Source organism: Panthera uncia, chromosome F1, assembly GCF_023721935.1.
Source record: "Panthera uncia isolate 11264 chromosome F1, Puncia_PCG_1.0, whole genome shotgun sequence".
Lineage (NCBI taxonomy): Eukaryota > Metazoa > Chordata > Mammalia > Carnivora > Felidae > Panthera > Panthera uncia.
Window position 1 is genome coordinate 55571670 of NC_064813.1, and position 13047 is coordinate 55584716.

General features: G+C 42.8%; 1 protein-coding gene across 2 annotated transcripts in view; it reads right to left on the reverse strand.

Annotated features, from left to right (window-relative positions):
* Positions 1 to 3017: 3017 nt before the first annotated feature.
* The window catches only part of SLC30A10 (solute carrier family 30 member 10), a 35589-nt gene continuing 25559 nt past the window's right edge, over positions 3018 to 13047 (reverse strand). The window contains exons 2-5 of one of the 2 annotated variants that reach the window (XM_049634577.1): positions 13021 to 13027; positions 12833 to 12948; positions 8351 to 8590; positions 3018 to 5275 (exon numbers count right to left, since the gene is read on the reverse strand). In XM_049634577.1, the coding sequence (XP_049490534.1) occupies positions 4776 to 5275; positions 8351 to 8590; positions 12833 to 12948; positions 13021 to 13027 (863 nt within the window). In that variant the 3' untranslated portion in view covers positions 3018 to 4775. The remainder of the gene's footprint in view (positions 5276 to 8350; positions 8591 to 12832; positions 12949 to 13020; positions 13028 to 13047) is intronic. The other variant, XM_049634578.1, reaches the window with a different exon arrangement.

The following is a 13047-nucleotide window of genomic DNA, read 5'->3' on the forward strand; positions in this document are numbered from 1 at the left end:
AGAACACAGCTGTGGATCATACACAGCCTTATTCTAGTGGGACAGACAGGAAATAAAGAAGTAAATGTATAATAGAATGTTACAAAGTGTCAGTGCTATGGAGAAAAAGGGAGCGGCGGGAGACACCGAGGAGGCAGGGTTCCCCACTAGATGGAGTAGTCAGACATTCTGTACTCTGAGCCCTGAGCTCAGCCCTCTGTCCCTACTGCAGACTCTTCGTGCTGACAGAGTTGATGGTCACGAAACGTATACCTCCGTCTCATTTCAAATGCTGCCCAGGGCTTGGCATGTGCACCCCTGAGCACCAGAACCATTCAGCACAAGATCCCCCCCACCCACACCAGGCTGTAAGTAGGTCTCCTTAACCTCCCCCAAAGTTGTACTGCCTTACTTAGCTTCCAGTGTAGACTACAAACCCCCTGGAGGCAAGAACCCCTCGCACAGTTTCCAGTAAGGGTATGCTGGTTATCAGCTTATCAGATTAAATAAAAAGCAACTGGAAGAACTGGAAGACTGTCCCCCCCACTCAATTTTCATAAAGGTGACAGTCAGCTCTTTGGAGAGTTCCCCACATCTATAGGACTTCTCCAAAACAAGCCCAGCCTCTCCACCATTCCCTAACCCCCAGGAGCTCCCCTCCTGCACAAGCCCTATTGGGTAGCCCCGCCCCCAGGAAGCCCCCCTAGAAAACCAGATCAGTCCAGACTGCAGTAAGTAGGCAGCTGGGTCAGTTTGGGTCATTTTTGCCAACATGGGCCAGGTGACATTGCAGGTGGTGGACAGTGGCAGAAGGGTATGAAGAAACCACAAAATAAGGATGCAGAAGTAGTCCCACTTTACTAAAACCCATCTGAAGTGTTACTGAGTGATAAACCAACTAGACTCAGGGACAAAAACAAATGAGTTCAACCACTCTGAGCTTTCCATTTGATTTCCACAAACATCTCAGTCATGTGTTGTTGTTGTTTATTTATTTACAGCACCATTGAACATCTTTCGCTTTTACAGGTATGTGTATGTGCATACATTGCTGGGGGAGTTCACGTGCAATTAGTAATGCGCTATTTAAACTTGACATCTTCAAGTCTGAATAGTTCCCACAAATGTGACAATTACACTTTGGCAAAATCGCCTGTGAGGACAGAAGGAAGACTTCAAGCAACAAAACTCCATAATACTGTAACATAACTTCGGACCTCCTGGAAGGGTCACTCTCCCTCGAAAACCATCATCCTTCCTGGATTATCCCCGCTAGACAGCAGGCTCATCGTCTCTGACCTGCCTTTGTACCAAGAGGAGACATCCAGCAATATTGATCCATTCAGCGATATTCAAAAACGTTCCATGTAAACAAAAAGGTCCAGAATAAAACACCTGAGAAGAGACGCTCCTGAACATGACACATAATGCATTAGCTAATCTCCAAATTCATAAGAACATTTAGATTACGGTGAGGATTAGGGTCTGATGCAATTTCCATTTGCGCCACGGTTTCCCAATTCAATAACTTCATTCCTACCTGCGACGACTCACGTGCAAATACACTCAGAAGCACAAATAAGTAACAAACGATCAGGTGAACAGCAGAGTTACAAAACAGGCATAATCATTATTCAGTCTAAATTCAAAACCCAAATCAGGTCATGTTTCCTCATTATTTTTCTGGCACAGTCTTTTTTTGTAGTCTTTAACTGTAACGGTGTAAAGGTACATTTAAAAGCAGGAAATATATTTTGTCCTCCTGGGGAAAAAATGCGGTAGGATTTGGCAAAGGACTCAGTTAACCACAAATAATACAGATTTTTTTTTTTAACATCTGAACTTGTCCTTAGCACCAAGATGAACTGCTTGTCCTAGAACCAATAAAAGACACATCATCAAGTTTAAAACTGATAGAGAATTAAACACCTTAGCCCCAAGAATCAATCATACCAGTATTTTCTGGTCTCCTTTTGTAGTTCCATCGTCAAACTGAAGACATTCATGAGTTGAAGAGGTCATGACAGAATAGTGACAGCAAATGCTTTTTTCTTCATTTCATTCACGGTTATATTGACTGATCTGTATAATCAGATTTGTAAGGCCTTTTTCCCCCAAGCTATATCTTTCTAAATGTTCAAAATTTCTATGTAGAGATAACTGTAATTTTGATGAGCATTTTGATCTCACCTTGAAAAATATATTTTTAAGTTTATTTATTTTGAGAGAGAGAGATAGCATGAACAGGGGAGGGGCAGGGACAGAGAGAGGGAGAGAGAATCCTAAGCAGGCCCCAACTGTCAGCACAGAGCCCAATGCAGGGCTCGAACTCAAGAACCATGAGATCATGACCTGAGCTGAAATCAAGAGTTGGACGCTTAACCAACTGAGACACCCAGCCTAAAGTTCATTTTTTAAAGAATGAATTCTGCAGAACTGATACTATTAAAATGAATACAGGGCTCTCGAAGGACTTTTGTCAGCAATAACTCTCACCTACCCTTAGTTTAAGTCAGTAACTCAGAAATAGAGACAAATTTGCCCCCAGGGGATGTAGCAATGCCTGGAGACCCACAGAGGACGCCCTAGACTTTTAAAAAATTATTTTCATTTCAAAAAAAAAAAAAAAGAAGGAAAGATTTCTGGAATGAACCTAAGCACACAGGAACACTAGAAAGTGAAATGACAGCATTTTTCTAATCCCAGAGGAAAACAGTGTTGGGTAAAGCCACTGTTCAGCAGGCCCTAGAGCCACCAGGCAAGACTGACTCAACGAGAAGAAAGTTCCTGCATTTCCTTGGGAGACTTAAAATGCAGGACAACTAAAGAGAGAGTAAAACTCAAGTAAAAATATCGTACTGCAGGCATCACGATGACAGAGGATGTCACGATGACTGCCTGAGATGACAGAGGAAACCACTTAACCCATACAAAAATATTGCACTGAATGAGCTTGTTTGAACTCATTAAATGTACTCTAGCTGTCTTAAAAGGGATTATTTCACAATGACTCTACTCCATAATGCGGTATGTGATTAAGTGGTCGCCAAGCTACCTCTGTGGTAAATTTGTTACATTTAAATTTAGTGCCTTTTCCTTTCCTAAAACATACTTTAGAGAGTAGAGAACATTATCTGGATGTAAACTAGTCTGCATTTCTTTAGCCAGGGGCACAGAAACTAGAAAATTATAATCTTTTCCTTCTAATAAAAAGCAGAATGATGGGAACCAATTGGAAGTGAGGGACAGACTTCCTCTTTGGCTCCAGTCAAGGCATCTCAACCAACATCTGTCTAGATTTTGGTCCACTTATCACCGTGGTGAGTTTCAAAGAGAATCCCCCGGTTTTTTTGTGAGTGCATGCCATACTTTTAAGATTAAGGATAAAAATGTTGTCTTATATTTTACCCCTCTTTTGGCTATACACTATCTATAGACTAGTCCAACAAACTCCTAGGGACAAAAACGTATTCGACTAATTCATGGCCAATTTAAACTCAGATAATAAATTTTCAAGGAATGAAAAAAATTCTTATCCTACTGATCACAGATGCTTACTTATTTCAGCCTTAGAACGAACACTAAGACATTTGTTTAAACGGCGTTAATGCTGAAAAACGTGGGTGCTTTTCGCGTTACCAACCCAGGATTTCTGTTTGAGTACCGCACAGATTTACAACAGGACTCTGTGTCTAGAGCCTAAGAGATGATCGCTGTCAGTCAATTTTGCAACCCATCGGGGTCTCTCTACACATAGACTTTTCCATGAAGTTACTAGTTGGCAACTATACTAAATACTTTAAAATATGTCTAATGGAAGAAAAGTCAATCCAGCTTATTTTTGGCAGTAAGGAATACTCAGTGTCATATATTATTCTCTCCCAGAAATACCCATTTTCTCCTGATAAATGCTACATATATCCACATGATCATATAAAAGAAGACTCAAAGGAAATTTGGACAAATAAGTCATTAAGTGATAAATGAAAACAATCCCAACTGGACTGATTCTACAAGACAGAATGTAAGTATTGTGTCATACTTCAGGAAGTAGAAATATTCCCACACTTCCAAGTGAAAAAAAAAAAGCATTTGTGTATTAAACATTTGAAGCACCCTATAGTTGTAGTTCAGTTCACAGCAGAAAGTAAACACTAGTTTTCTCTCCACCCTGCAAAATGAAGAGGTAGTCAGGAGGCATTTTCTTCCTGTCTTCCCCCAATAATCTCTCCTTCCTTTGATGTTCTGAGGCTATTTTCTACTTTAATAGGCATTCATTTTGCATTTATTTGAAAACAAGTCAAAGAACAAAAATTCTGCAGTGACAGGACTACCCAACCTTCCTCTTTTATGATCTTATAATGGAATGAAAAAAACATTAGCTAACATGGTTCTTTAGTTTTTTCGATGTACTTGGCTATGAGCTCACCCAAGAGTCAGCCACAAAATCGAATCACTTTAAAACAAAAACTACTTTGAATCCTGTGTCCACAGCCATTGAGTCCCAGCCTTCAATGTCCCTGATACGTACGCTGGCATGGTTTGCTTTTTGAAATAAATGTTCAAACTAAAACAGTGAGTTTGTTGAAGAGCAGCATGAGATACCCAGGACGACGTAAAGGAGTTCACAGTCACATAAAAATTAACAGACACATGCAATTAACATCCCAAACCACCAGCCCGTTGATGAACACACAGCGTGCACACCATGAATTTGACCAGTGCCTACAGCCCACAGAGGTCCTTCCACAGGCCCGAACACCTCGTCTATACTGTCTGTGTACGTCAGGACAAGATTAAAAATGTGTGCTGTTGACATAATGTTGGTCCTCCTGAGTGTTGCCCAGAGCTTGTCCGTGGTCACTCAGACAGCTGTCCAAAGATACTTCAATAGCCACTTCTCTTGTTACTTGTCCACGGAGACCATCACTTGGGTACGTGTCCAGAGGGGGACAGCCATTGTGCTCTGCGCAGCCATTGACATGGGCCAGAGGCAGGGCCCCGGGCGGGCAGCACAGCTGTTTCTCACAGCCCTTGGAGATGCAGGGTGAACCACAGAGCAACAGCAGATCCTTCTGCCCCATGGTCTCCTTCAAGTCCACATGCTCAAACTGGATGGTCACATTGTGGATTCCCGCATGGTGGAAGATTTCTCGAATTTTCATACTGGCGTCCTGATAGCCCCTGTCCTTCCGATACTTGATGTGCAGGGTGGCGATGATCTTTCCGCTTATAAGTTCCCAGATGTGCACTTCATGTACACTGCTAATCCCGGGCACGGCCGAGAGTTTACTCACTAGAACAGAGGACAGCAGACAAACACTAAGGCGCGTGCTGTAGTGGAAACATGCATGGCACCCACCACAGGAGGGACGTGGGCCCTGGAAGCATTCTCACCACCCCGATGTATTTCAAAAACACGAAGAAAAAGAGCTGTACCTGTACGGGTACGTTTTCTAGCAATCTTCTTTCTCCATTCAGAATCCCTGTACCATCCCTCATCAGCCCATAAGAGGTGATTCAAGAAAGTAAGTTTAACAACAACCCCCCAAATCCCCAAGGTTGTTGAGTTTACAAGGGAATAGACACCCACAGGGGCTGTGTGGGGAGCGTGAAGCAGGATGCCTTTCTGAAAGGGAAGAACTTGGCAATAGGGACCTAAAGCTTTTACCAGCATCCCTGGTGCCAGGAATTTAACCTAAAGGGAAATACCCAAATGTTGACGCACAAAAATGAGTTGAGCGATGCTCTTTGCATTAATGAAGAAATGGAAACAAGGGAAGAGTTAAATCGATTATATAGAATATGATACAGCCATTAACAAGTAAGTTGCATATTTAAGGATATGAGAAAAGGCATATAAGCTATCTGTAAGTGAAAAAAACAGTTTTACTGTGCATATGGCATGATATTTCTTTCTTTCTTTCTTTCTTTCTTTCTTTCTTTCTTTCTTTCTTTCACAAACATCAGTGTGTATACACACACACACACACACACACACACAAACACACAATTTTTTTAAACAGGAAGTAAGCTTCACACCTAGCACAGAACCCAGTGCGGGGCTTGAACTAATGACCCAGAGATCAAGACCCAAGCTGAAATCAAGAATCGAACGCTTAACTGAGCCACCCAGGTGACCCCCCCCACACAAAAATCTTATGCAGATAAAGGCTTGTTTTATTGAATGATTGATACAAGATATTAAAAGTGGTAATTTCTGGGTAGCAGGATTACGAGAGATTTCTAGTTTCATACTTAGGCTCTTCCATATTTTCCATGCTTTCTCAAATGAGCACGTATATAGAGAAATGGTTTTGAAGACGGATTATGAGCAAAGACCCTGTAGCCAGCTAGGGTTTGAATCCCAGTGTAGTCATGACCTTGGGTAATTTACCTAGCCCCCAGTGCCTCAATGTCCTTATCTATAAATTAGGAATAATAATGATAGAACTGCATAGGTTTACTTTAAGAATTAAAATGGGGGCGCCTGGGTGGCTCAGTCCGTTAAGCGCCCGACTTTGGCTCAGGTCATGATCTCACAGTCTGTGAGTTCGAGCCCCGCGTCGGGCTCTGTGGTGACAGCTCAGAGCCTGGAGCCTGCTTCAGATTCTGTGTCTCCCTCTCTCTCTGACCCTTCCCCGTTCATGCTCTGTCTCTCTCTGTCTCAAAAATAAATAAACAATAAAAAAAAAAGAAGAATTAAAATGAGTGAATATAAAGCACTTAGAACATTACCTAACATGTAATAAGTGCCTTACAAGTGTGTTATTGTTATTACTATATTTTCTAATTTTTTTTAATATGTTATTTATTTTTGAGAGAGAGGGCATGAGCAGGGGAAGTGTCAAGAAGGGAAGAGACAGAGATCCGAAGCATGCCCTGTCCTGACAGCAGAGAGCCCAATGCAGGGGTCAAACTCATGAACTGTGAGATCATGACCTGAGCTGAAATCAGATGCTCAATTGATTGAGCCACCCAGGCATCCCATTACTATCTAATTTTTAAAAATGTGTTTAAAAATATATATATATATATCATTATATATATCTATATCTATATATATCTATATCTATATATCTATATAGATAGATATTATATCTATATATCACAAATATCACTAGATATCACAAAAGATGTGTATCTTTTTCTTCAACTGGAAAACAAGCTTCTAGAAAGTAGAGACGATGCTGTGTATCTGTGCCTGGGTATCTCCTTCCCCATCTCCTACCTCCTCTGCCTGTGGCATCGGGCAAATAGTAGGTTGCAGGAATTGAAGCCTGACTATTTTAATTCTGCAGTAAAGCAGCCAGAGAGTTGACCGCACCTACCAACTCTGAGACTCTAAACCCACAATGGTGCCAAAGAGGCCCCCAAAGGCGGAAAGAACATCCAGGAGAAAAGACTGCAGGAGAAGCTCCAGCTATTAGCAATGGCACAACCAACTGGTCCCAACACACGCTATTAAACGTGGGTTTGGCAGGGCTATGGCCCTCATCAGACAGTCACACTGTAAATCACACCTTCCTTCATAGAGGAAAGCCTAGCCATGGCCATAAAATGTATTAAGACCCATTCAAACCTCAGTTCAGGAGCTTCTCATGAAGTAAGGTCTTCTAAGAGGCCTGGGCTCTATCTCAAGTTTACGGGCTCACTGGTGGGGCAGTGAGTGTATAACACAAATATGCACGAAAAACGTTTTTTTACAAAAACATAACCTCCGTTTAGAAACACTAGAGATGAAGTTGCAAATTCAGTTTCTCACCAACATCTGGATAGTTCCCATTTAGAAATTCTGCCAAGTCTTTAAAATATGTATCCTCAGATACACATAACTAAGAGGAGAGTTTGACCTTCTGTTTGAGCAAAGCAAAGAAACAGAGTTCATTACTGAACGAGGTCATGAATTCAGGTTAAAACACGAACTACGATCCTTTTTACAGTGTTATAAGAGACCCGGTGACTTGCATGCCCATAAAAATCAATTAAATAGAATGCAAGATCTAGAATATAAAGGAATGATTTATGTTTTCAGAATAAGGAGAGTAAAAATCAAGTTCTTGGCAGGGTAGCCTTCTTTGCATTAAATCTTTGACATGAAGGTAAAAGCTGAGGAATAGTTACTGCCCAAGCACCATATTCTCAAAAACTTGCAGCTGAGTCAGAGCGCCATGAGTCGTAAAGGACCTTTGGTTCTTGGAGCTGTGAGTCATCTTACTAGGCTACAAAACATATGATGGATGTCTCTATTGCTTGGTGATTTGAAGTATTTCAGGATACATAAATCAAACACTGCTCTGAAATAATGCTGGCCCTTTGGCCTGAAGAACATCAAATGGGCATGGTTCTAGATAAGAATCATCTGACTTACTCAGCTCCTCCATGTTGACTCCTTTGGGGACCATCTGCAGCAGAATGGCAGCAGTCTCCTTGATGAGTGGGAAGGCAGATGACAAAATGATGGCGACCATGATGACAGTCAGGCTGGGGTCTATGTAGCACTGCCAGTTACATGGGTCCTCGCCTTTCAGGGGACGCACGTAGAATATGATGGCCGTGACCACCACAACCACTGACCCCAGGGCATCGCCCATCACATGCAAAAGGACACCTGCCAGGAAGAAAGAAAGACCAATGAAGCACAGATCCAAATTTGGGGGCCATGTGACACACAGGGACCTGGGTTCCCAAGTCTATGAATACCAGTTGCTATTTGTTTTCTTTTTGGTTAGAACAGCAGGATGGGTTTGAATGGAAAAAAAAAGAAAGGAAGGGCAACTACTTCACAGAAAACAAAACCCTAGGCCACCATCCCAGGACCCAGAGAACCTGGAACAGCCTAGGAAGATTCTGAGCCGCACACACATCTGGGGAGAGGGGGAGAGGGACTGTGCTTGTTCATAGTGCTACATCATGGCCATCGGTCACCCATCAGAAGGCACCGAGCTGGCTAACAGAGGCTGTGCAAATGGTTTCTTGTTCTTTCAGACAAGTATCTGTGATTTAAATTGTTTTAAACATTTTTAAGAGGAAAGGGAACAAAGATATATCACGACAATGGTTCCTTTTATTCCTTGTCTTGCCTCTCCCTTCATCCATTTTCTCCCTTCCCTACATGACTTTGCCTACTGCTCACTTAGCCAGGGTCATTCAAACTGGATCTGGTTCAGGAGATCCTTAGGAAGACACTGCAGCAAGGGCACCTGGGTGGCTCAGTCGGTTAAGCACCAGACTCTTGGATTCACCTCAGGTCATGATCTCTTAGCTTCATGGTTCAAGCCCTGCATCGGGCTCTGTGCTGACAGCATGGTTCCTGCTTGGGATTCTCTCCCTTCCTCTCTTTCTGCCCCTTCCCCACGCGTGCTGTCTCTGTCTCTCTCAAAATAAACTTAAAAAAATTTTTTTTAAAAAGGGGCATCTAAAAAAATAAAAAATAAAAAAAAATTAAAGTAAAAAATAAAAAAGGGGCACCTGGATGACTCAGTCAGTTGAGCATCTGACTTCAGCTCAAGTCAAGTTCTCGTGGTTCGTGGGTTCGAGCCCTAGAGGCATACCATGTACGCACTCAATAAAACACTACTTTCTGGTTGGTCAGTCATAACTCCCGTGACATAGAGTAACTTCTGTCTTTTACTTAATAATAATTGTGATGCTGGCTAACATGTATGCATCAGACGCTATTGTAAGTATATTACACATCTTTACATATTAAGTCCATTTAAGGACTCTCTTAAGTGGTTATTCTCTCTATTTTACAAATGAGGAAACTGAGGCATGGAGTAGCTACATAACTTAGCCAAAATCACACAACTAGAAAGTGTTAGAGTGGGGATAGAAGTCTGGGTAGTCTGACGAGAGAACCAGTATGAATCCTGTCTCATATAACTCTTGCATTTCAATGCCAGGTTTTCCTTCTAAGAAATTTCACTATCGGCTCCTAAAAATTATACAAAATAGCTTTCAAACTTGTCTTTCCCATAATCCATGGTCGGATGCTTAACCGACAGCCACCCAGGAGCCCTCTCCTCTACCCCTGAGGTCTTTCTTACTGGAAAAACAATTAGAAAGAAACATCTCATCAAAGGAGACTTATTTTCAAATGATGTTAGGATTGCTGTTCATCTATTCATATTTACACCAAAATACAAAAGCTAATAATCTTCCTGACACTCTGTTACAACATTTTTAACGTATCACGTTTGATCCCATTAAATAAAATCAACCACTACGACTGATGAGAATTTTTAAAGGATCGTGCTTTCACTGTGCTTTGCGGAAGCTGGAGCATGTTTCTCAGAAGACATTTGTTTTACTCCATTTAAATAAGAGAAACAGTCATGAAAATCTAGAAATGATTTTTGTTCACAAGAATCCTCATCAGTTGGTGTTCCCCTGCAGATCTGGGGTGGGAGGGGTTTCTAAAGAAGTGGTTTAAATGTCAAAAATGTGGGATGCCTGCATGGCTCAGTGGGTTAGGTGTCCAACTTCAGCTCAGTCATGATCTTGCAGTTTGTGAGTTCGAGCCCTGCGTCAGGCTCTGTGTTGACAGCCCAGAGCCTGGAGCCTGCTTCAGATTCTGTGTCTCCTTCGCTCTCTGCCCCTTCCCTATTCGTGTTCTGTCTCTCTTTTCTCTCTCAAAAATAAATAAGCATTAAAAAATCTTTTTAAATAAATAAATGTGAAAAATGTAACCACTCAGTGGACCGTCTACGGTGGTGAAGCAAGCCACTGGGCGTGGGGGTGTACAGGCAGTGTGGGGCACTTGGAAGGGGCAGAAATGTGAAGTAGGAGCCCAGGAAGCCAGGCTTGCCTCTGCTTCGAGCCTGGGTGACTTGGGAAGTCACCAGACTCTCTGGATCCTGTTTCCTTATCTATAAAGTGCGCGGGTAGAGTCCATTCCTACTGAGGCCTTTCCAGCTGTCACATTCTGTCTGCCTTCTCCGAATCATGGCTCCAGATGGTTCAGACGCAGGCCCGAGGGGAGGCCAGCCTTCCTCATGGCCTGAAGGATGGAAAGTCTCCCGCCAGCCACAGCACGGGCACTGACGGGCACTCACCCTCACCCAAGAGGTGCAGGGGTGAGCCTGGCAACTCTACCCACTGCCTGAACGACAACAGCTCCCCCCTGGTGGGATTCTTACAAGTGTCAAGTGGCTCCTTCAAGAACGGGGCCTGGCACAAAGCATGCACTCCACAAACATGGTGGCTGCTGTTCCTCCCGCGTCGTCACCCAAGCACTTCACGTGCTTTATCTCACAACAGCCTCCTGAAGTAGATATTACTATCCTCATTTTAAAGATGAGGGAATTGGAGGCTTCGAGAAGTCCAAACACTTGCCTAACATCAGAGTCTTAAATAGGAGTCAAGTCCCCAAACTGAGGCATCTTAAGCCCAAATCCCAATCCTTCAGCCACTGCATCATTCACCCCTGTCAGAGGCTAGAGGCTCACAGTCCTTGTGGACCACAGGGCTCAGCCACGTACAGCAAGGCACGTCACCTCTGACATCTTTGCACCCAGGATCTCCAACAGCTCTAGACCGAAGATCAGCCACATTATACAAGTTTCCCATACATTATGCTTCCCAAACAAGGTTACGATATCTATCAGTCCTGCTCGTAATTCTTCGGCATCTTTCCACCTACCTGTGCTCTTTCTCTGCAACATAAGCATGAATAATTAACACAATGCGCTGTGAAAAACCTATGATATATAATATATAGCATATATTTGATGGATATTATATATATGTGTATATATACATACATATATACATACATACATACATACGTACATATAAATATATATATTTTTTAAACCGAACCTAAAGAAAGATAAAGGGTAGTGATTTTTCATTACAGATTCTCTCTTTCCAAAAAGACTGACCACCAAGCACTTTAGAAATTCCCCTGTTGCGGTTCAATTTTTTAAAACTGACTCATTTAGAAATGTTTAGGAGCTCGTGTGTGGTTGTTACTATTGTTTGGGGGTTTGGGGTGCTTTTTTTCTGATTTTCCTTATAGATCCATTCTGGGTACCACTTTGTAAAATAGATGGGAGCCTCTCAAAAATGAAAGTGTCTCCTGGATGATTACTTTTTCTGTATATTATTTCCAACCAAGTCCCATCACAGGCTTCCCCAGATCCTCTGAAAGTAAAGGGTTGCATAATCTTCGTGGAAATACTCAAAGTCAAGATCGGGGCTTCTCGAATCACTCTGGAGCCAATTCTCCGCCCAAGAAGGTGAAAGAGAGAAATTCTGGATACAGTGTTGGCGTCTGGGTGAGAAACGCACCCCTGAACTCCCTGACTAACCTTTGCCCAGCAGTACCCGTGGCCTTGAGCACATGGTACAGGGGAGACTAGTAACGTGCCTTCCACGTGCCTCACCAGAACCTCCACTTTGGGCCTGGAAGTGGAGATTCAACTGAGCCAACGAACCCGTCCCAGACACGGATTTCTGGCAGAAATAAATGAGGTCTGAGGGTCACTCGGCAATGCCACCTTGGATGCAAGCCACCCACTCTCCTCTCACCTTTGTCAAAATATGTTCAACTGGAATAGGTCGCATTTGACATTAACGATAGCCGGGGGTGGGCAAAATCAAGCACAGTAATGGCATGCCGCTGATCTGCGAGGCTCTGGAGCAGGTGGCATTAGCATGGCTCTAAGTGGAGCAAAGATAAATCATTAGCGACCAGTGTGTCCCTCAGAATCGATGCGGTGATTAGGCAAGAGACGAGGGTCATAGTCTATTCATGCAACTGGCCTACTTTCTAAAACACCTTCTTAAAAGGCAAACAGAAAAGAAGGGCACAGCACTACACACTCCTTTGACCCAAAAGTAATCCTACCTCTGATATTCAGGGCTTCCGACTTTTTCTCCTTTTTCATAGTCTCTTCTGGCTCATTCTGGGTGTTCAGCGAATCACCTGCATTCAAAGAAGAAACCTTGTGTTGTGTATAAGTTCTACAAACAAAAAGAACCAATGGACTCAAAAAACAGGTTTTGTTATTTTAAACTCCCACTAGCTCATCAGACCCCCTACCTCTCCCCCCGCCCCCCCCC